This window comes from Calypte anna, chromosome 4B, assembly GCF_003957555.1.
Source record: "Calypte anna isolate BGI_N300 chromosome 4B, bCalAnn1_v1.p, whole genome shotgun sequence".
Taxonomy (NCBI): Eukaryota; Metazoa; Chordata; class Aves; order Apodiformes; family Trochilidae; genus Calypte; species Calypte anna.
Genome location: NC_044249.1, coordinates 4698505 through 4720524, shown reverse-complemented (window position 1 = coordinate 4720524; position 22020 = coordinate 4698505). Strand labels below are relative to the sequence as shown.

At 41.3% G+C, this 22020-nt stretch overlaps 1 protein-coding gene across 1 annotated transcript in view; it reads left to right on the top strand.

Annotated features, from left to right (window-relative positions):
• Window positions 1-22020, top strand: part of SLC7A11 (solute carrier family 7 member 11) — a 57791-nt gene that overhangs the window by 11207 nt on the left and 24564 nt on the right. The window contains exons 4-6 of the mRNA XM_008490297.2: window positions 4737-4862; window positions 7075-7174; window positions 10702-10746. Of these exons, the coding sequence (XP_008488519.1) occupies window positions 4737-4862; window positions 7075-7174; window positions 10702-10746 (271 nt within the window). The remainder of the gene's footprint in view (window positions 1-4736; window positions 4863-7074; window positions 7175-10701; window positions 10747-22020) is intronic.

The window sequence follows — 22020 nt, the reverse complement described above, 5'->3', positions numbered from 1 at the left end:
AACCCTCAGTGAATACTGGGTCTGTCTGTCAGTCTACCATAAATTTTTTTTAACTCTGTTAATTTATCTACACCAAAGAGTAGGCACCTGAAAGTTATCTAATTACTACAATTTCTTGTGAAAATAAGTGGCCAGGTAGAGGAGGATCTGTCCCTGCATAAGGAAGGAAAGAAGAAGATGCAGAAAATGCCAACAGGAGACAAGGACTTGTGAATGCCCAGCTTTGCTTGAGCTGGGCAAAATAGCCCCCTAGACAAATTAGAAGGGGTGCAGCTTACTTTTGTTCTGGGTCTGGAGATTATTTTAGGAGAAAAAGTTAAAAAATAATTTCTCTCTTTAAATGACAGCTCCAGCACAGGAGGAGTAGACTCCTCTGTATTTATTGTTTCTTCCAAATGAAGCAAAATCCTCTCACCATGCCAATCACCATTACAGAGCATGGTGATAGTGCAAAAGCCCATGTATTCCTACACTGCTTTATTTATATCTTTTAATTCTTCTTGTAATGGTAAGCTTAAAAGTATTTTTAATAGGAAAGGATAAAATATCCTATGCAGAGGTATTGAATTGTACTGTACTATCTGATCTGAACAGATCTGCAATCTTAACTGAGCCTGTTCTAATCTTTTTTTACTTGGCTCCCAAACCAGAAAGCAGATAAACAGGTTTCAGCAATTAAAAACTGTGAGACTTGAAAGCAGGTTACCAATTCACACGTTTTTAAGCTTTACACTCATTCATGGGGCATTTTATGCCACAAGAATAAATAATTTCTCTCCTTTTTTTTTTGGAGGTCTGCCAAAAAAATTACAAACTATGGCTGGTAGAGACAATATTTCACTTGAAAACCAAGGTTAGTTCTGTAGATCTATCAGTGCTTGCTGGCAAATGCTCCAGCCCAAAGCTTTATTGCCATAGATTTGATGTGTATATAAGTCTGTAGTTGAGTTTTCCTTCCCCCCCATCATGACAGATGTTACAGATGTCACCCTGTACTGCTGACAGTTCTCAGACAAGCAAATTATATTAAGAAATCTCTTAATAGATAGAGATGGATAGAGAAAGCTGCTCTGATTAGTGGTTTTGTGCCTCCTGTGACTTCATTTTACCTGACCCTAAAAGCCTGACAGGTTAGGGGTGGGCAGTGTCCTTAGTTTCCTACAGAGGCAATGATGCACATATTCTTGAAAAATAGGATGTAATGCTTCCTGCTGCTTCTCCCACTAGGTTTTGTTATCCAACTATAGCTGTGTCTGTGTGAAGGAAAGAGAGTGTGAAAGCCAAAGGTGTTGCCATCTTGTTTGTTCCTGAACTTTATTTTTTTCTCCCTCCCCTCACTTAGGGTTCATATTGCTTTAAGTCAGGTGTTTTATTTCAGGTGATTCTTGATGCTGCCCATGGAGTTAGTGGAGAAAGAGGGAAGGAGACACTTCCTGAAGGGAACTCATCTCATCTGAGATACCCATGTGAAACATCTCATTATTCATCCTCTGATGGGAACTCTCTCTTCACTGAGGATGCAGCCACACTTGGTGCCTGACTTCTACTTAGCAAAGCTGGAGATGAGTCCTCCTTTGACTGTCCTTTTTTTCTGGGGACTTGCTTCTTTCTTCTGATCTTTTCTGTGATCCTGTATCAAAGTTTCTCCAATCAATTTCCTCAAGTATCTCCATAAGACCCTGTTCACAGCAGAAAGGTGTTGAATAATGACCATAGTCTTGAGATAGAATTTCCCTCCTGAATCCTGGCACAGCTGGCATATTTTTTTCTGGCTCTTTAGCAACTTTACTCATGACTCCTCTGATGCCTTTAACTACCCAGCTGCTAACACAATCCCTCTGGGGCTGATTTGTATGAGTCCCATATCACCAAAAGTCTGTTGTGTGCCCATAGAACTACTGTAAGAAGACTAAATTCATAAGATGAAATTCTAAAGAATACCAAATAGGCCTCCAGTATTCTACAAACTTCAGTCTGACAACCTGAACCACACTATTTCTGTGGTTGTACAACTCCTTAAGGGACTTAATCCCACTGAGGACCATCACAAGTACCAGCACATGACTGCAGGTGTAGCATCTCTTCAGCTTTCCCATTAAAAGAAGGTCCTTGAAGTGTCCATTTCACTTTGGGTATTTCATTAGAAAGCCTCAGATAAATCATTTGGCTGGACTGAGCTCACAGTTGGGGATGGAGAAGTTTTTCACACAGTCTGCTCACAAGCAAGCTGCCTTCATGATAATATTACCCTGTAGTTTGTTTATTATTTTTTTTTTCTTTCCAGCAAGTGTAGCTCTTATACAGGTCTGGGACTTGTGGTTTGTCTGTGGCTGCCCAGAAAAGAAGGTTCTGAGTTTCCATGAGAGCTGATGTTAGCATTAGTACAAGTTTTTCATTCACTGACATTCCCATATATGTATCAGGAAGGTGGAACTTCTGCATCAGAAAACCTCAGGGAGGGCTCTTCCATTACCCATTCTGACCCCTGTCAGGTGACAGACTGGTGATTGCAGTCAGCCTGAACTCTGAATAAGCTGGATGGCAAGTTACAGGTACTTTCTTCCACATAACACTCTTCCTTGACATTTTCATGTGGCTTGGTCCCTGCATCAGCTTCATCTTCTGGGAAAGAAAAGTACAATATCCTCAACTTTCTAGGAAATTGGAAATAAGACAGTGCTTGTTTATGGCACTGGATTTTCTTTACAACTTCAATGTTGTTGGACAAATTAGTATTTTAAATGTATTTTGCTTAAATGGGAGTTGTTAACCTTCCTGGTAATCAAGCCCTAGGAAAAGAAGAGCATCTTCAATCACTACTAATATTCAGCAGCAACTTCAAGTAATCTTTCAATCCTTAAATTAGTGAAGATGTGTCAGATGGCATTGGGACAAAAGAGTAATGAATCCAGCCCCTGGGATTTTCTGTTCCCTGCCAAGTAGAGGTATACACAGAAGTAATAGAGAAAAAAAATGATTTGGATCTCAAGTGATACTTAGAAAAGTCCAAGGGATTTCTTTGTGACTTAGAAAAGAATTCCTCAGTTCTGAAATGTGGTCAAATACAGAACTGGAAAAACATTTTGACCTTTAAGATCTTCTTTTAGTGAAATATTCATATTAAGTGATGTGAGATTATGTTGACTTTTGGCAAGTTATTCATTTGAGAGAAGGGCTGAATAAAAATAAAAATTCCTGGAAATTCTTCTTACATATTTTTTCCTGGAATTTGCATTTTATTAAAAATACCTTAAAATATATTTGAATGTAGATTATCTGGAGTTTTCTCCCTTTTCCATTAATCTGAAACTACTCTTTTTTTATGATGTATTTTTTGGCATTGCCAATGAACAAAATCTGCATAAAAGTCTGGGGATAAATCAGTGGGGTTTGCTGCCAGAAAGCTTGTACCCTGCCAGCTTTACAGTGCTAGCTCATACAAACTTCTGGCTCCCAGATCCTGGAGGGAGACAGAAAACACTTTGTGCTTTTATCTGTCCCAAGATGTGTGATGTGGCCAATGATAAAGTCAAACTGGTGCTCTTGAGAGAGTTTGAAGTATGGGAGGAGTGTGATGAGGAGCTAATTCCTTAGGTGTATATGATGATAAGAGAGAAGATGGGTGGGCATGCTTGATTGACTATATTTGCCTTTCCCTACAGCAGAGGGGGAAAGGGACATTTTATGTAGTGAGCTGAATCCCAGTTTTAATTTTTTAGGTAGTTTTTTGGTTTGTAGGTTTTTTGTTTCGGTTTTGGGGGGTGGTAGTCTTTTTTCTTTTTTCTTTTTTCTTTTTCCTTTTTTCTTTTTTTTCTTTTTTCTTTTTTTCTTTTTTCTTTTTTCTTTTTGTTTTATTTTTTGTATTTTTTGTGAGATTTTATTATTTTTTTTTTAATATCTATACTCCTGTACTGGATCTGTTCTGCCAGGATAACTGCTTAAATAAAAGTAGCTCTATATACCTGGCACTCAGATGATCAGACCCACCATCCTCCTGTCAGCCAGAACAGCTGAAGTCCAGGCCAAAAGATGCCCTCCCTGGCCTGCCAAGAGTTGTGAGCCAAGCAGGCAGACTTCAAACCCCCTCTCTCTTATCTCTTTACACATTTGTAAGGTGAAAACCTGGGCTTTATTTTCAAGAAGGGAAAGGTCTCTAGCTCTTCACCCATTCCCCCCAGGGACAGGCATGTTGCTTGCACTCTGGTCCTCCTGCATCTCTGGTTGTGTAGCAATAAGGGAGGAGAATGAGAGGAAAAGGGAAAAATAAAATAGTGAATGACAAATTTATGAGTAGTCTAAATGAGGGTGAGAAAGTTGAGTATGGTTATTAATGGTTGTTGTCTTCTGAAAATGCCAATCTGCTCAAACCACCACAGATACAGAAATCTGGAGGGACAGGGATTGGGCAAGTAATTTCTCTCATCCAAGGCAGGTCCCAGCAACCCATCAGCACCATCATAAGTACCCCCAGCAGCTTCTGGGTAAATGAAGAAGTCATTTGGGTCTCATCCCAGACATAGGAGAGGGGTGGGCCCTGTGGTGTGGGTCAGAGGGGCTCGACTGAAATGTTTCCTGTGCTGTCTGGAAGGGGAATGTGAGAAGAGGGAGGTTATCAGGGTGTATTTCCTTGAATGCATCAGGATCTATTGTGTCTGTGGCCTCTCTGCTGGCAGAGTTTTGTAGCAATTTCAGCACCATGAGTATTCCTTTCTGACTTTTTTTTTTTCTCCTTGCAGCACTGGTGATGGTCCTGAATAGCATGAGTGTCAGCTGGAGTGCCCGCATTCAGATTTTCCTTACCTTTTGCAAGCTTGTAGCAATTCTGATAATTATAGTCCCTGGAGTTATTCAGCTAATTAAAGGTATGAAATGAGAAGTAAATGCTTTAAAAGTGCTTTTATCTTTACCTACCCCAGTCTTGCCCCACCTGCTTCCACCAAATAATGCTTATAACAGCAAAATCTCTTAATTAGGATGTGCTTGTTTAAGTGAAGCTCTGTACTCCCATGTAATTGATTAGAAGAGGAACTACACTGGGATGAACTGGTATTTCCCTCAGCATGCCAATGAGCCCAGTCAGATGAGACTCAGTTTTCACATGGCTACAGGGTTGCTCTTCTCTGTCATTTGCCTTTGGCATGGACTTTGTGAGAGGGGTAGGATGGGAATCACAGATGGGAATACCCCTCCTCCAGAGCACATCCCTGGTCCAGGCAGAATCTCTCTCCTTTAACTGGGGTAGTGCCTAATCCTGTGTGGTACTGGGTATGGGATGATGAAATGGGTTCAGAACTGGGGTATATATCAGTGATGCTGTCTCCTGCATGCTGATCTACCACTGGGCCCATGCCAGTTGTCAAGTTAGATGTGCTGTACTGGCAGGAGGAGCTGTATTAGGATATTGCTTTCATGGGCTTCCTGCCTGCAAGTACTGGATGCTGGTGCTATGTGTATGCTTCTTCCAAGTGAAAGACTAAAGCATGCAGTGTAAGTCAATAATCTGGGCCTAAGCAATAAGTAGAAAAGGAAAGCAGAAGTGTTTGGAAGCCAGAATTACTTCACAGACTTTATCAGTGTTGCTGCATAAGCAAGGAGTGTGAAAACATCTTTGTTTTCTCCTCAGCAGCACCCAGCCCAGACCTGGCTGTGCAGGCTTTTCCTGGGCTCTCTGGAAGTTGTCTGGGTAAAGCCATGCTGGCACAAAACCTCTTTTCACTGATATATGCTTAGCTGCCTGAAGAGGCTTTTCCATGATGGCCCTAAGATGGTGACAAGCCCCAGCTCTCTGTTCTACCAGCAAAGCCAGACAATAACAGCCCAGAGCACAAGGAGCTGCCCAGCACTGAGGGTCAGAACAGGGAGTACTTTGTAATGAGCTGGTGGCAGATTTTCTCTCACAAAAATTATCACAGTTGTTGGCTTTGTCCCTGGGGGATGCTTTTTTTGTGATGCTGCACAAAGCCTCCCACCTGAGTTCATAGCACGGGGTCAGGCTCTGCAGTGAGCTCAGTTTCTCAGGGACAGGCAGCCCTCTGTGGTTAGCAACAGACTCTGAAAGAAAAGTTTTCCTGTGTATCATTCTGCTGATTCACTATTTCTGTTTTCCTGTGTTTCATTTCCTTGCTGGCAGTTGCAGTGCCTCTTCCCTCACCTCGTTTCCTGTACAAAAATGTCTTGCTATTGCCATCCATCTCATTTTTCCTCGACCTTTGGAGCAGGCCAGAGCTAGGTTTGGATGGGTTTGGTACCCTGAAGTAGCTCAGACACTGTCCCTGACTCCCTGATATGACTTTCCTGTGGCCACAGCTCTTCCCTTATGCAAAAAGCCTCAGTTTCAGTGGGAATTTTGCCTGAGGGCACAGTAAAAACCAAGCAAAGGGTGGAGGATTTGACCCATTGCTAATTTAAACCTGAATTAATTCTGCTTATTGCTGCTCCTTACACGTGGAGGATAAATTGCTTCTCAGGAAATCTGGGATATTGTAGGGAGATCTTACAAACGCCTTGTAAAGAAATAAGAGCCTAACACAACTCGTGCATTTATAGATATGTCATTCTTAGTGTAATATTATATATATTATATATTTATTATACGATGTGGGAGGGAGTTACTGCATTTTTTGATGTACAAATGTTAAGTTTTGGGGTTTGTTTACCTGAAAAATGATGCTTGTGAGTGACATGAGAGCAGTGTTCCTTCTGATTCAAATGTTACATAAGTGAAATTTTCCACAGCAGAAATGACAGAGCTCATTCTGCTCTTGCATGTTGATTTAAGTCACCACTGGAGGTGACAGTGCAGCAGGTGTCATCAGGCTTAGAATGCTTTGAAAAAACAACCTAAGAGGTCAAATTCTGCCACTGCATGACTAGGGATGCCACAAAACCTTTTACAAGTGCTGGCAGAGTAAAGCTGCAAGGGCTGGGTCAGAAACGAAGGTCAAGGGCAGAACTTGAAGTCAGCAAACTGTTGGGTGAATAAATATTCCCTGGTGTGATATATTTATTTGTTTTAAAGTAGTAGGTGACCGGAGAACTTATTTTTCAATATTGCTTTTTTTGTTGCTGTTGCAGGAGAAACACAACACTTTCAAAATGCCTTTGCAGGGAATGATGCCAGTGTTATGGGATTACCACTTGCTTTTTATTCAGGAATGTATGCCTACTCGGGCTGGTAAGTTGTTATAACCTGTAAGGATTTGCCCTGAAAACAGCCACTGATATGCCCTAACAAAGACATGTATTTATATAAGGAAAAAAGTAGCACATTCTACATGCTTTGCCAGACTGCAGCATGTAGTAAGGATACAGCTCACCATCTGCTCAGTAGTTATTCTGCAAGCAGCTCTGCAAAAGAAAGGTTTTTCTTTTACAGTGTACAGTATATAAACATGCACTGAATACTAAGAAAAAACAAGCTTTTATTTCTGTTCCTTAGAAATAAAGGCTACAAGAAAGGAATGTTTTAAAGTTTTTATTAGGTATGCTGATCAAAGGGATAATGGAGTTTTAATTTTTGCTGGACAAGTCAGTAATTACATGAAAATTACACGAATTACCATGAGCTCTTCCAAAGTTGTGGCTTTCCATTCCACCTGTATAGACCTCAACCTTTCCCTTGCAAAAGCAGTATTTGAAGAATGAGGAGTAAACTGGGATAACATCAGTACAGACCACAAAGGAGTTAAAAACTGGGTTCTTATGCTTTCTGCTCCAAAAGAAATGGACCTCCCTTAACAAGAACTGCAACTGGCTTCCATGCAAGTGCTAGTGACTGTGAGCAAAGTCTGCCCTCAAGTATCCTGCTCAGAATTTTCAGGTTTTTTTCCTTCTCCCACTCCAAAGCAGCTGGGTTGAGACCTGCTGCCCCTCTTCAAATCTGCCTTAGGATTTATTCCTGTTAGGACTGGGCAGTGCCAGACACAGCTCTGCAAAGACTGCAGTGTGAGGAGGGCAGGAGAGAGGCTAAAATAAGCCCAGAGGGGGCTTATTTTGAGATAGTTTTGTCTGCAGGGCTCCCCTTTCCTTCCCAGAACCTCACAGGCAGCCAGGTTCTTTACCTGGTACAAAAGGCGAAGGCTGCAAGATAAAGGGTTTATTTATTTTATTCTGAGAGCATTTTGAGTTCTCTGCAGATCTGTAACTCCCTGGTTGCAGGAGCATTATAAACATGGACACTGAAATACTGAACAGAACTTTTATATGAAATGGTGGGGGAGAGGAAACCCAAGAGAGTCCCAAGCCCCTATCTGTAATAGATATATAAGAAAAGAGCCTGGCATTTTGAAACTCTGAAAGAAATTCAACCCATTATGTGAACAGTCTCTACCTCCTCATCTCTCTCTCTCTCTCTCTCATAGAATCACCTCTGTCTCTCATGTCCATACATATGATAATTTCTCACTTTTTAAATATTACCCTAACTGTATGTTTTTTGTATGGTGGCAATTTTAAAGGCTCTATAATATTATTCATTGCTGAGACAGTTTGTTAACTGTAAAATGCTACCTCAAAAATACAATTATTCTGTTCCTTCTTTGCCATTTTTTTCCATTTTCCACCCAGCACTCTAAAGCCTTAAATAAAACCAATCTGTTTTTCCTTTACACCTTCTGACTTTTATCTCAAGGTCTTTATTTGTCACTTATAAAAGAAATTAGCAAGAAAAGACCTGATTTGGCTAGTGCTTCTTCCCAGCTGCCTATTTGTCTTTGTCACCAGCCCCAATTGATTGCCTGGGAGCACAGGAGAACAGACTATTAAGTGGAGTGTCAATACCCTTGCACTATCACTTGCATGGGGCTAAATCAATCCAAGAAGCTGAATGTGAAGGAGTGTTGCAAGTGGTGTGTCCCAGGTCTCAGGCAGAATTTTATGCATAGCCTATGAGACTATTAACTTGGAGTGATACAACTTTAATAAAAAAACACCAGTAGAATCCTTTATAGGGGTGGGTTCGTCCTGCAGAGAGCAAGTGTAGACTATTGGGTATATAAAAAGTTGGTGTAAAAAGAAGTAGCAAAAAGAAGGCAAGAAAGCATGGTTTTGCATCAGTAAAAGGACAGAAGTCAAGCTGTTAAATTACTTGTCTAGAAGCAGAGAAGAAAGAAAGCAGCTGAATGGCAGGAGCCATCTCTCCTTTGAACTATCCCCTCCCCTTCTGTGCTCTCTATGTTAGCAATTTTAAAAAGAAATACTGAGGCTGTTGTATAACAGGGCAAATCTAGTTTTACCAGATATCATGCTTGGTCACAAAATCATATTTTTAAGAAATGTGAGCCAGCATTAACTTGTTCTGCTAACCCAGATCTGATCCAAGGCTTGTGATGGAGTAAAATTCCCAGACTTCCTGCCAGCTCCTGGTCCATTTGTTTGTTCACTGTAGCATGGTCAGGTCAGATATCATCCCTCTATCTCTCCTAAAAGTAGAAATCCAGCACAAACACTGGATTGACAGACCTGCTAAATTAGCCAGGCTGGGAACTGGTGCTGGTGGGATCCAGGGATGTGTAGCTGGAGTGCAAATAAATGCAGAACAGAGGGTTCAGTGACCTTGAGGCTCCTGGTGGCTCTGGATGCAGGGCTGTGCCCAGTGAGTAGTTCCTAAAAATTCCCATCCATAGCTGCCTGCTGCTGGAATACTGAGAGCAACCTCTGTGAGAGGCTGAGCAGGGTTAGCATCTGGGTTTGTGATTGTATACAACACACTAGTGTCAAAATTCTGGGTTTAGGAGGGTTTTTTTGAGGCTTTTTTATTGTTAGGAAGTCCTTGCTGAGGAACCCTGATACCAGTTTTTTGCTAATACAATCTGAATGTGTGAAAGGTAATAGCAACAAATGGAATATGAGGTTTAAGGGTGCATGTGTCCTTGTAGAAAGGAGTAGGAGAATCCATAATTATCCTGGTATGCTGGGGGAAAAAAAAACCTCAATTTAATTCCACACCAACATTCCATAGCTTTAGTTGTTTTTTCTTTTTCCTTTCCTTTCCTTTCCTTTCCTTTCCTTTCCTTCCTTTCCTTTCCTTTCCTTTCCTTTCCTTTCCTTTCCTTTCCTTTCCTTTCCTTTCCTTTCCTTTCCTTCCTTCCTTTCCTTCCTTTCCTTCCCTTCCCTTCCCTTCCCTTCCCTTCCCTTCCCTTCCCTTCCTTCCCTTCCCTTCCCTTCCCTTCCCTTCCCTTCCCTTCCCTTCCCTTCCCTTCCCTTCCCTTCCCTTCCCTTCCCTTCCCTTCCCTTCCCTTCCCTTCCCTTCCCTTCCCTTCCCTTCCCTTCCCTTCCTTCCTTCCCCTTTCCCCTTTCCCCTTTCCCCTTTCCCCTTTCCCCTTCCCCTTTCCCCTTTCCCCTTTCCCCTTTCCCCTTTCCCCTTTCCCCTTTCCCTTTCCCCTTTCCCTTTCCCCTTTCCCCTTTCCCTTTCCCCTTTCCCCTTTCCCCTTTCCCCTTTCCCCTTTCCCCCTTTTTTCCCTTTTCCCCCTTTTTTCCCTTTTCCCTTTTCCTTTCCTTTTTTGTGTATGTGTTTTTTCTGAGAAATCCCATTTGTGTGAGGATGAGGGAAAGTTAAATCTCACATTCTCCTTAAAACGGGTCTACACAGTCTACTATAGTTAAACACCAGTGCTTAACTAAAACCATCTTGATTCTTTGGGGAAGAACAACAGAATCAAAACCTCCCAAACCTTTCTAATACATTTTGTACCTCTCTTCTAGGTTTTACCTCAATTTTGTTACTGAAGAAGTGGAGAACCCTGAAAAGTATGTACCTAATGGGGGTTTTTGACTTGTGAACAATGCTCATAAAATGTAAAGTGCTGTAAAAGTAGTGATCTTCAGAAACTCTGCATGCTGGTCAAGTTGCTTGCTTTCCAGCAGATCTGGTATCTATTTGAATTGCAGTTGCTTGAAGATTTGCTATTTTTGGCCTGTCGTGACCTTGTTCTGCATTCTGCTTTTATGTGCACAGAAAGCAGAAAACTAAGTAGATCTCCAGGGCTCCAATTCTCCCCCTCAGGATACAAGGAAATATCAGTGGCTCCTTTCAGGGGAAGCTACTGGTATCCTGTCAGGAAAATCTTGCCCAAGAAACTTATCTGCTGCAATATTTGGCAGTTTTGCTGTGTTTAAATATTAATCAAATACTTATTTCTACTTGTTTTCAATGTCTGAGTTGGAGGATCTTGAACACTCAGAGCACAGCATCCCAGCCAATTAAGCCTAACAGGGTATTTTGGGTGGGAGTTTCTTTCAGTCCTGAATCCTCTGATGGTGCCTGTCTGTGGAATATGGGAAGAAAAAGTGTCCTGATAAAGAGAATTTGATTTGGCAGATCTATTTTGGTAAATATGTTTTGGTGCCTGCTGCCAGTAATGAAAGAATATTAACCTTTTCTCAAAATTAAAGAAAAAAAGGCCTTGCCAAATCAAATAGTGTTCTTTGAGGAAATTAATAGTTTGATTAAAAATTAATGAGGAGATCTAATTTTCTTAGGTTTTTAAAGTAAGATACCTGGCTGGGTAGGTTTAAAAAGACCTCCCAGAACTCTACACTCCAAGAAGATGAAGCTATAGATCTGAGACATGTAGAGAAAAGCAAAAATAAACCCAAAGAGCCATTGATGGGGAGTATGCAAAAGAGTTTAGGTTGTTTTCTTCAAAGTCTGAACCAAATCTGGTGCTGTTCAATATTTTCTTCAGAGCCCTGAAAATTATAAAGAAACTGATGATAAAACATGAAGATGGCCAAAGGACTGACAGGTTTATATTATTTTGGTGCCTTTGAGGAGTCTTGGGTGTTATCAGGCTCTTTAATGAGATCAGGATTTGTATACTGAAGAATGTGTGACTTGAAGCTGAAACCAGAAAAATACAAGTAGAACCCTATAGAATTAATATTTAACAAAGTGGCTGACTAATCATTAGCACAGATATCTACATACAACTGGGTTTTTCATTGCTAATCTTCATTTAAGACAGAACACCTTTTTAGAAGCTGTGCTTTAATAAGTCACAAGTTACTTGGCTTGCTGGAGATCAGGAGCTCAGGCCAGGTGAAGCAGTAACAAATCTGGGTTTAACTACCCAAGGATCTCTATGCTTTATAAAGTCAGGGGCTGCAAACCTTTAAAAAAAAAATAAAACCCCACTTTTTTTTTTTTTTTTTTCACTGTTGAAAAAATCATTGTACAGCAGACTGACTTGAAAAGAACTATGAAATTATAGAAAGGATTGAAGTGATTCTGGTCCAAGGCTTCTGCTGCTTGAAGAAATTCTGGGAGATGGGTTAGAAGCCACAGTCTTTGTGATGTGATCAAAAGCATTTGGTAGAAGTAATATAATTTGTAAAATTATCATGTGGTTACCATTAAAGCTGTGTGATGTTGTTAAACATGCACATGCCTGCCATCCTTTGGGACTTTTCATATGTATCTGCCTCCTGCAGTCTTCTCAGCTGCATGGGGATTACCTGAAATTCTTGCTAATGTTGATTACAGATATTTCAGCTTACGTTGATTTTTTTCTTTGTGGTTTGAGTCAAAGGTCTGTGTATTTTTGACATGTTGCCCTCTGCTGCATAGGACAGAAAGGCAAAGCTCCAGCTTTATTTTTTAAGTGGTTGCTGATTTGAAGCATGTTGCAGCACGGCTGAGAGAAGTGATGTGGTCAGAGCTCAGGATTTTCTTCATTGCTGCTGGGATGGGAGGGAGGGAGGCACTTTCTTTTCTCCCCCAGCTTGGGAGAGCTTCTCTTTTCTTCAGGTTCTCCTTGGAGAGCTGGTGAAGGTAATTATGCTGTTGGAGGGGATGGAAGCCACCCAGCCTGTCTGGCTCCCTAGATTCCAGGATGGCTGTGGGATAACCATCCCAGTGACATCTGCAATGCTGTGGCCAAGATGTGAAAGCTTTTCTTCATCACTTGTCTTCTTTGGGTTGCACTCTGAGAGGAAGAGAAGGGAAAAGGGGCCCAGTAGGGTGCCCAGGGATGCTGGAGATCACAACCTCTATGTGCAAGTAGGAGAGATTGGGATTTTAAACATTGTTAAATAAGGGGCAGGTGATGGCAGGGGAAGTGGATCACTGTCACAGCCCTGGCTGTGCTGCTGGAGACCTCTGCATCACCTGGAAATGGGGATTCATGACTCCATTAACTTGAAATGAGTAATTAAACAACACAGCTGGGATATTTTTTTATCCGGTGCCACCTGTGGATGGCTCTGTTGGAAAGATCCTGCTGAAGGGACTTGCTCCACCAGTGTTCCCAAAGATCCAGGGCAAGGGACTGGTGTGGTAACTGTCTCAAACCCATTGGAGGTGTTTGATGAACCACTGATCATGCTGCTATTGTAGACAATTTTTATTATTATATTTCTTTTTTTACCTAAAGTGCTGTCTTCCCTTCCATGCTTGCTGTGTGTTAAAGGTTGCATATAGTGCAGAGGTTACACAGGGGTTTTTAAAAGCAAAGAGGGAAGTAGAGGACTGAACCACTTCAGAATCTGCAACAGCTCCAGGCAGGCAATTTGCAGTGTTTGTCAGTGGTTAGGGATGCAAATTATTTCCAGTGACAGAGGTGAGCAGGATGATGCATCCTGCACTCTGCATGCCAGGGTAAAATCTGTGTCTGGGACTCAGCCCCAGTTGTGCATTTCCAGATGTTTGGCAGCTTTTAAAGTAACAGAGAGCTGGTGCTGAGATGGGCAAAGGTCTCCAGCTTTGGGGAGCCCTGGCTTTGAGCCCCTTTTTGCCTGCTAAGACCTGCATTTCCCTCTGTTCTTGTATTCTGGAGGGTGAGGGAGATGGGTTAAGGCCCTGGAATATATCCTGAAATGCCCAGGAAGGTGGAAACATCAGCTTTTAGACTTTAAAATATTCCACACAGAGATTGTTTTGTCTCCTATTGTGTGTGGCCCCAGGAAGCTTGCTGGAGCACAGGGAGATCCACTGGAAATACAGGAAGGAGGAATGGGAAGGAGGGGGAGATGCTCAATGCCTTGCCCAGCTGAAAGCTGCCTTGGTGCTCCTGGGGATCCTGGAGGTCTGTGTAGGTGCAGCAGTCTGCAAAAGTGCAATAAATTGCAGATTTAGGTCTATAGGATGGGTTTATGTAGAGAGCAGAGTAACTACTGTGGGTCTGAGGCACTGAGGTAGCCGGGGGATGTGAAATCCCAGACACAGGAGCAGTGGAAAGGAGCCAAGTGGAGAGGAAGCACCCTTGAAATTACAGAAGGGAGAATGGAAAAAGGAAAAAAATGAAATCTGAAGGTGAATGCTGTTACTTCCTGAACAGACTTTTTTGAAGTAGTGCTGAATTCTCATTTTGGAAATGTCACAGTCCCTTCTTTTGTATAAGCAAAAGAACATTATTATAGCCTCAGTTATGATAAGATGTAAAAGTAACTGTTTCTGCCTCCTGCTATGTCCCCTTTTGATGTCTTATTTTCACGCCTGGACTCATATCTTTATTCTTCTTTGTTCAAGTGGTTCCCTCATACAGCATCAGTAGGACCTGAAGCAACATAAAGTTGGTGTTTGTTGTACAAGGAGCTGTGTTTGCAGTGTTCAGCTGCTTTAATCTACAATTTTTTTTTTAATGGGAGCCTAAAATAATTTTATTGTCAATAATCTGTGGAACAAAACTGAAGTGTAATAATAATTTCCTTTTCCTTTTGAAAATTATGCTTGGCATATGTGTGCTGAAAGTCCATAGCAATTGCTGTTTGAACTGAAATACCTGAATAATCCTTGAAGCAGAACTTCACTTAAAATAACCTCCTGCAGCCACGTCACAGGCAGCTTTGATCTTCTTGATTTTCTTACATTAGAAGGACCAGCCCTACTCCAACTGAGGTCATATTGTATTGTCTAAATAATAACTGGATAAAGAAACATCCCAGTCTCCCAGAGAGAATTTGTCACCTGGAAATTGCCAGGAGCTGTGTTGCCTGGAGCAGTAAATTTAGAGGACTGGAAATTAAGCATGTTGAACTTTCCAACTCATTTCATAGAGAGAGTTTTTCAGCTCATCTGTATTCTTGAGCATCCACTCTCTACTCCCAAGAAACAGACCAAGACCACAAGAGCAGCCTGTGCCCAGATTCCTTCCTCCCATCTCAGGCAGGGTCCAGGATCAGCATTCTGGTTTGTCAGGAATTTTGACAGCCTCCAAATGGCCTCCAGGAGCATTTTTACCCTATAGAAATGTCCTCAGGGCCTCACCAAATCAGGGCCAGATTCCTGATTTAAAAATTTATCTTCTTTGTCCGCAATCTGAGCAGGTGATGAACCCAAATTCTGCCCATTATAAAGATTTGGCTCCTGATAGAAGAGAAAATAAATATTATTTCAATATATAGGGAGGGAACTTAAGACCTGAATTTTTTAATGACTTTGAGGAAGTCTCTGATCAAAAATGTAATTAGAGGTATTGATTCACAGTCTTCCTTTAACTCAAAATAATATTTCTTTGGCAGTGGAAGTCTTTTTAATGTGTTGTTGCACTGAGGAAATATTTTTCCATTAGTGGTCTTCAATTTCAGGTGTACAAAATGATAAATTTTTAAAGGATGTGAATTCTGAATATTCTGCAGCAAAAAGTTAGATTCCTTTGCAGTTAAGTGGAGCTGCTGTTTGTCATCATCCTTTCTTTTTTCTTCTTTTCTCCTTTTTATTTTTTCCCTTTTTTTCCCTTTTTTCTTTCTTTTTTTCTTCTTTTCTTTTTTTTTTTTTTTCCTTTTTTTTTTCCCTGCCTTCCTTTATTGGGCCATTTCATTTGCAAATATTCTGTTTCTGTTTGTAAAATAACTTTGTTCCAGCCCAGGCAATCTATCATTGTTTAAAAAGTTACACAGTGCAAAGAACATATTATTGAGATGTATAGTGTTTATAAGTCTGCTCCCAGACTGATAAATCATGTCTTGTGCTGTTCAAAAGCCAAGAAATGAATTGCTTTGCTCTGACCTTGGGGTCTGAGATTAGTCAGTTTGTCTATTAGATTTTTCCAGTGTTCTTCTCACTTCATTTATTCCTTCTTTGCTAAGGAACCAAGAAGCAGTAGATGTATAACAAGTCTCCTTCTTTGCTAAGGAACCAAGAAGCAGTAGATGTATAACAAGTCTCCAAGGCTTGATGTCATCAGGCATTTTCTAAGATCAGGATATCAAAATGTTAGATATAATCTGTTTTTTTGGGGGGTTTAAATAACATTAATGTCATGTCTGATTAATCTACTACATATCCCCCATTTGTATTAACTAATGTTTAAAGTCCCACTTTGCATCTCTGAGGACTGAGCAAGAGAAATGTGGTATTAGAGGTTTTTTCAGGGTGCCTGAGCATCCCAGAAGTACAGATGAATAGGATTCAGGGTGCCTAAGACACTAAAAATCCCCCATCTCTCTTTGTAGCCATCTGATCTTTTGCACTTCACATTTAGGATGCAGCCTCCTTCCAAAATCAACCAGAAACCTGAATTGCACTGTTCCTCACCACTAACTTAAACCCTGAGCAATTATTCCCAGGAATTGTAACAATGGAAAATAGATTTAACATTAATGGCTAGGGTGCAAGCCTTTGCCATTTCCACCTCTCTGCTTTGTTAATTTTTGTTGTTTTGATTTAATGACAAACTCTGCAGAGGAATATTAATATTGATGTTGGTTCCTTTAGACACCAGAAAATTAATAATGTCAGAACTTTACCTCCCTTCAGCTATGCTGTCAGTCATTTCAAAACCACCTCATTGCTGCTTTTTATTGAGGAAAGGCAGATGATGGAGTTGAAGAATTAATCTCAGACTCAGATCTGGCTCGGGCACAAACTTGCTGTGCAAATGGAGACTGGGTTATTTCATCACTTCTCCTCCTCTTTCTCTCCTTTCTCTCCTCCCTTTCTTTCCTCTATCCAGCCTATGGAGTGGGATGTCTCTTCTTGGCTTCGTTTGTGGAGTATTTGTACCTTTCCAGGTTTGAGGATTAAAAAAAAAAAGTTGTATTTAAAAATCTAAGCATTTTCTCCCTGCATTGAAGGTTTTAGCAGGTTTTTATTAAGCCCTGGGTGTGGCTTCTGTATGTCCAGTCCTGTAAAAGCTCACATGATATCACTAAAACACAGAAGCCTACGTAAATCCCTACGTGAGTAAGGACCTGGGTGTGTTTCCTAGGAGGATATAGTGTGATTTTTAAATAAACTTTGGACAAGCCTTTCTCACAAAGTAGCTGGCCAGAAATACATCATTTTCCTTTCAGGTCTGAGAATGGCTGCAGATATCCTGCCTAGAAATAAGCAGAATAGTTTGGGGACCTGGGATTTGCAATCTTTCTTGTGTTATTCTCTGACACTTCATCATAAAAGATACTTTGGGCTCTAATTAATTTTCTTTGTGTCAGGCTACAATGCCAGATATTCAGTGCAGAAATTACAGGATTAGATTGTGATGTTTTATCTGAAGGTAATCAAAAGAGACAAATGCTAATCTTTCAAATATTTGACAAAGCCCATGTGGTCATGTGAATTCATCAGATTTACCTTTCAGGGAAAATCAGGTCACTTAAGTGGGGATTTGCATTTTTTCTTCAATGTATTTTGTGTGTCTTGGGTTATTTTTCCATTCAGATACTTACTTTGCATTATAGAATTGGGACGTTCTGCTCACCCCCCCCTCTCCATGCTATTTTTCTGTATCACTTGAATAGAAATCTTATTTTCCTGTATCTGACAGCAGAGCAGGCTACCTGAATTCCCTCAGTTATCTGCTAAGCATCTCAGAAGACAAGGTGTCCAGACACTGGTGAATCCCAAGTCCCTTTCCACAGTTTAATTGTGCACTGTAAGGGATGAAATGAGAGCTTCATAATCACACCTTCAGAATTATAAAATCTTTTAACAGGGAGATGACTCTGCCAAATCAAAGCAGCAAATCACTTCCCTGGATAAACATGCTTGCAGAAAACCAAACATGGGGTGTGCTATTTGTAAATGGTCTGAAAAAAAGAGGTAATTGAGAGTGCAATTCAGTAGTATTTCTGTGCCTGTTTCTCCTTCTCAAACACACTTACTAGCTCATAGGGGAGCTGATGGGTTCAAATTCCTGAAAGCTCAACATAGGCACTAATTCTTGGACACATCAGGGACTTATCTAATGGATACTATCACAATCTATAAGGGTCAGGAGTGTGCATGTGACATACACTCAATATATTTTATTTTTTCTTCTTCTTCCCTCGTCCCTTCTTTCTTTTTCTCCTCCCCACCCCATGGTTTTTAGGACTTCTATTGGTGCTGAGTCCTGTGGTGCAATTCCAGCCCATGCAAGAGGGAGATGATCCTTAGATGCAGTTCTCAGGCACCAGTATCTTTGTCATTAGCAGCTGCTTTTGAAACACCAATTTAGCATTTGAATTGGCTCAGTTGACTTCCAGCCTTTCTATCCCCTGCTTCAACTTTGTTATCTATTTTAAAGTGAAAAGAGAAAAAAAAAAGTGATGTTTTGTTTAGGAATTGACTGCAGTGAAGAGCTACCTCTGACAGGGTTTAAACTGATATGCCAGTCAATATACATAAATTAGAAAAGAGACTGATGGAATCTATAGTGTCTGTAAAGGTTTTCAAGATGTACCTTGATCCTTAATTAAGACAATAAGGATGTCTCATAAAATTACAGTTGAGGAGACTAATAATTCACTATCAAATGAAGAAAAGCAAGGTCACTTGTATAGTTGCCTTTTCTAACACTGATATTTCTTGTATTAAATGCTTCTACTCATACAAAAGTCAAGCTGATGGCCATGGAAATATTCAGGACTAGGAAATAGGGTTTTCGTACATAAATTTTTGTAGTGTGATTTATTATCTCTGACCCAGTTTGAGATGGCCAGGATAGGAAAAAAAACAAAAAAACAAACCCAAAACCCAAGAGACAAACCTGCCTGGGACAGCACCAGCAGCTGGCAGGCTGTGGATGTGGCGGTGATAATGGGCAGCACCTGAGCCTAAGGAGGAGAGGATGGGTGAGATGACCCAAATGAGCCAATCCCAGTATTCCTTCCCATGGTGCTCCCTATAAAATGGCTCCCAAGAGAGCCCTCTGGGGTCTTCTTTGGCTGGTGTGATATCTGTTTTGGCCACTGTTTGTTTTTTGCTGTTCCTGCTGCTTCCCCTCATTTCCTCACCAGAGCAGAGCATCATTCACCAGGATGCAACCTCAGGTAGGACCAACCTGGTTGTTCCAAGGCTGTTGCAGACTGACACTGAGACCCTGGAATTGTGCACCCCCATCTGCTGCTTAGTCCACTTTTGGGGGACTTTTCTGTAGTTACCAACTGAGGAGGCTGAGTTCCATATTTTATATACCTTTGTTAATCATTATTACTATTTCATTAAACCTATCCCATTTTTTTTCTTTCAATCTTCAAGTCTCCCTTTCATTCCCTTCTCCATATTCCCTTATTAACTGTCTAAAACTGTGACATCTCCTGCAGTCAAAATTAACTTTCAGCACATGCTTGACATAGGTTTTTAAGGAAAAGCAGTGGAAAAATGGAAGAATGAAAACAGGTGCTGTAGGTGGGAGGTTAGATCAATATTGCTGTGCTAGGTTTTAGCTCTGGATGTGTGTATTGAAATTAATAGTGCTATTAACTATTCTTTTTCTTTTAACTTTATGATATAGGATCTAATTCCAATTCCTTTTTTGTCTCAAGAAAGTAATAGTGAAGAATGTAATAAGGATATTACGATATCTTCATTCCCTTCTTTATCTTGTAATAAGTACATTAACACAGAAATCAGGAAGGTAGTCAGCTACCTGAACATCAAAGATACTCACCAAATGCAGCTGAAGGATGGAAAGAAAAAGAAAGGGGAAAAGATAATTGCAAAGGCAGAGTCTGTAATACCACCTGGATGCCTGGGTTAGCAGAGGTTCTGCTCTTGGGGGGGATGTTAGGAGGGAGGAGGATGAGGCCAGATGGGTGAGCAGGCTGCCTGGTGATGCTCTCCCTGCCACAGCAGTGTCTGCACTAAGGCCATGGTTATGATATATTTGTTTATGTAGACCCTCTGGTTTAAGGTAAAAAGCCCAACTAGATAGGAAAATGATGGAATGGAGTATCTCAGGATTTTGGGAACCCTTGAAACTTTTTGAAGTTCTGAAAATGCATCCCTGGGTCAGACTGCCTCTGAAGGAGAGGGCTCTGCTGCAGGGGGAAGGTTTCTGAGAGCTCAGTGTGGGGCTGAGGGGACAAGCAGGCCCCCCATGGGCTGATGTCATCCAAAGGGGGGTCTGGGCTGATCTCTTCTGCAGGTGGTAGGATAATCCACCAGTTTGATTTTTACAAGTGACTGCCATTCTTAATTTAACACTGATGATGCAAGGTATCTGCGACTGTGTACACTTGAAATTACTGCCTGGAGCATCCACCCAAGAGCTGAACATCTACACAGAAGCTGTCACTTAAGAGTTAAAACCTTAACAAGGTTTCTCATCCTCTGCCAAGCCCATGGCACCTCTTCCAAGCAAGCAAAGTTGAGGGAACCCAGCTGGAGCTTCTTGCCCTCCCTCCAGAAGTGGAGGTGACCCTAGGGTGCCCAGCACGTTGGGATGGGCAGAGAGTTTTGCAGCACTTCTGGCTCTAATTTTCCCAGAGGTTTGGTGTCTCTGAAGCATAAAGGTGCAATAAAATCTTAGATTAGATATTAGGAAGAAATTCTTTCCTGGGGTAGAGGACAGGTTGTCCAGGGAAGCTGTGGATGTCTCATCTCTGGTAGTGTCCTAGGTATTGTTGGGTGGCTCTAGATTATCTTTATGGTGACTTTGAGCCCAGACCATTCTGTGATTCTATGATAAAGCTTTATGCTGGCTTCAGCCCCAGGGTGATGACTGCCAGGCTGTCATCATTGCCAGAGCTGTTTCACTTGCCTTTTGCAGCATCACTTCCCTGCTGAGTGGGTCACTCCTCATGGCCCAGTTTGCTTGCTGAAGGGACAGCCTGCTGAGTGCAAGGTGTGTTTGCCTTCTTTTTTTTTAATTTTTTTTTTTTTTTTCCCCCTCTGGAAGTGAATCCATTGTCACTATGAATCAGCCCTGCTAAGGAAGTAAAATGTTTATTCACAGTCTTCCTGAGTAGTCAGCAAAACCCTCATCTGCTTTACCAGCAGGCTAATGTAATATAACAACAAAACAATTTCACCTTTGAAGTTTCCAGTGCCCTTCCTTTTCCTTCATTTTCACCACCTAATATACTTGTGAGACTATGAACATGCATTTCCCTTGCACAGAAAGAGGAGTTTCTGTACAGAAGGATGCTGGTATCCTCTTTATGGGCACCCCAAGCTGCTTGGCAGAATATTCATTGCTGGAATAAAAATCTCTTACAAGACTGATGTACTGCTGAAAGTCCAGAGCTGTAAAACACTGGGTTTTATTGGAGTGCTCAGGGGTCTCTCAGGGCTAAGCTTGACTGGAGTGAAAGTCTTAGGCTCCCATTAGATATTTTCATTTCTTTTTGGTGGTTCAGAAGCAGGTGGTCTGACTGAATTAACTTGAAAAGAAGTGAGACAGCAGCACATTTATGGTTGGCAGGAGAGAGAGTGAAGTCACCAAATCAGTTATAATCAGATAAAAGCAAAAATAAAAATTGCCCAAGTATCAGATCAGCTAAAGCTCTGTCTGCACACCACCAGCCATGGCACAGGGTCCTTTGTGACAAATGGACATGGCCAAACCAGTAAATGTTTTGTCTACTTGGGGTTAGAGGCTTGAGAAGCAGTTTTTCATTTCAGGATGATGTGTAGCCTCTTTGTATGCTAATGCCATGCCTGAAACCCCTGATTGCTGATAAGTGCTATCAGGCTGGGCTTTGGACTGAGAGCTGGCAACGTGACAAGTTGTGTGTCCTGGGGAGGTGGTTCTGAGCACAGCCACTGCTTACACTTACACCCCTGTGGCCTCCCTTGGACCCCATGGGGCTTTCATTCTCTTTGGGAAAGAAAACAATTGTGGTTTATCCAGCTTCTGGGCTTGATGCTGCTCTCTGCAG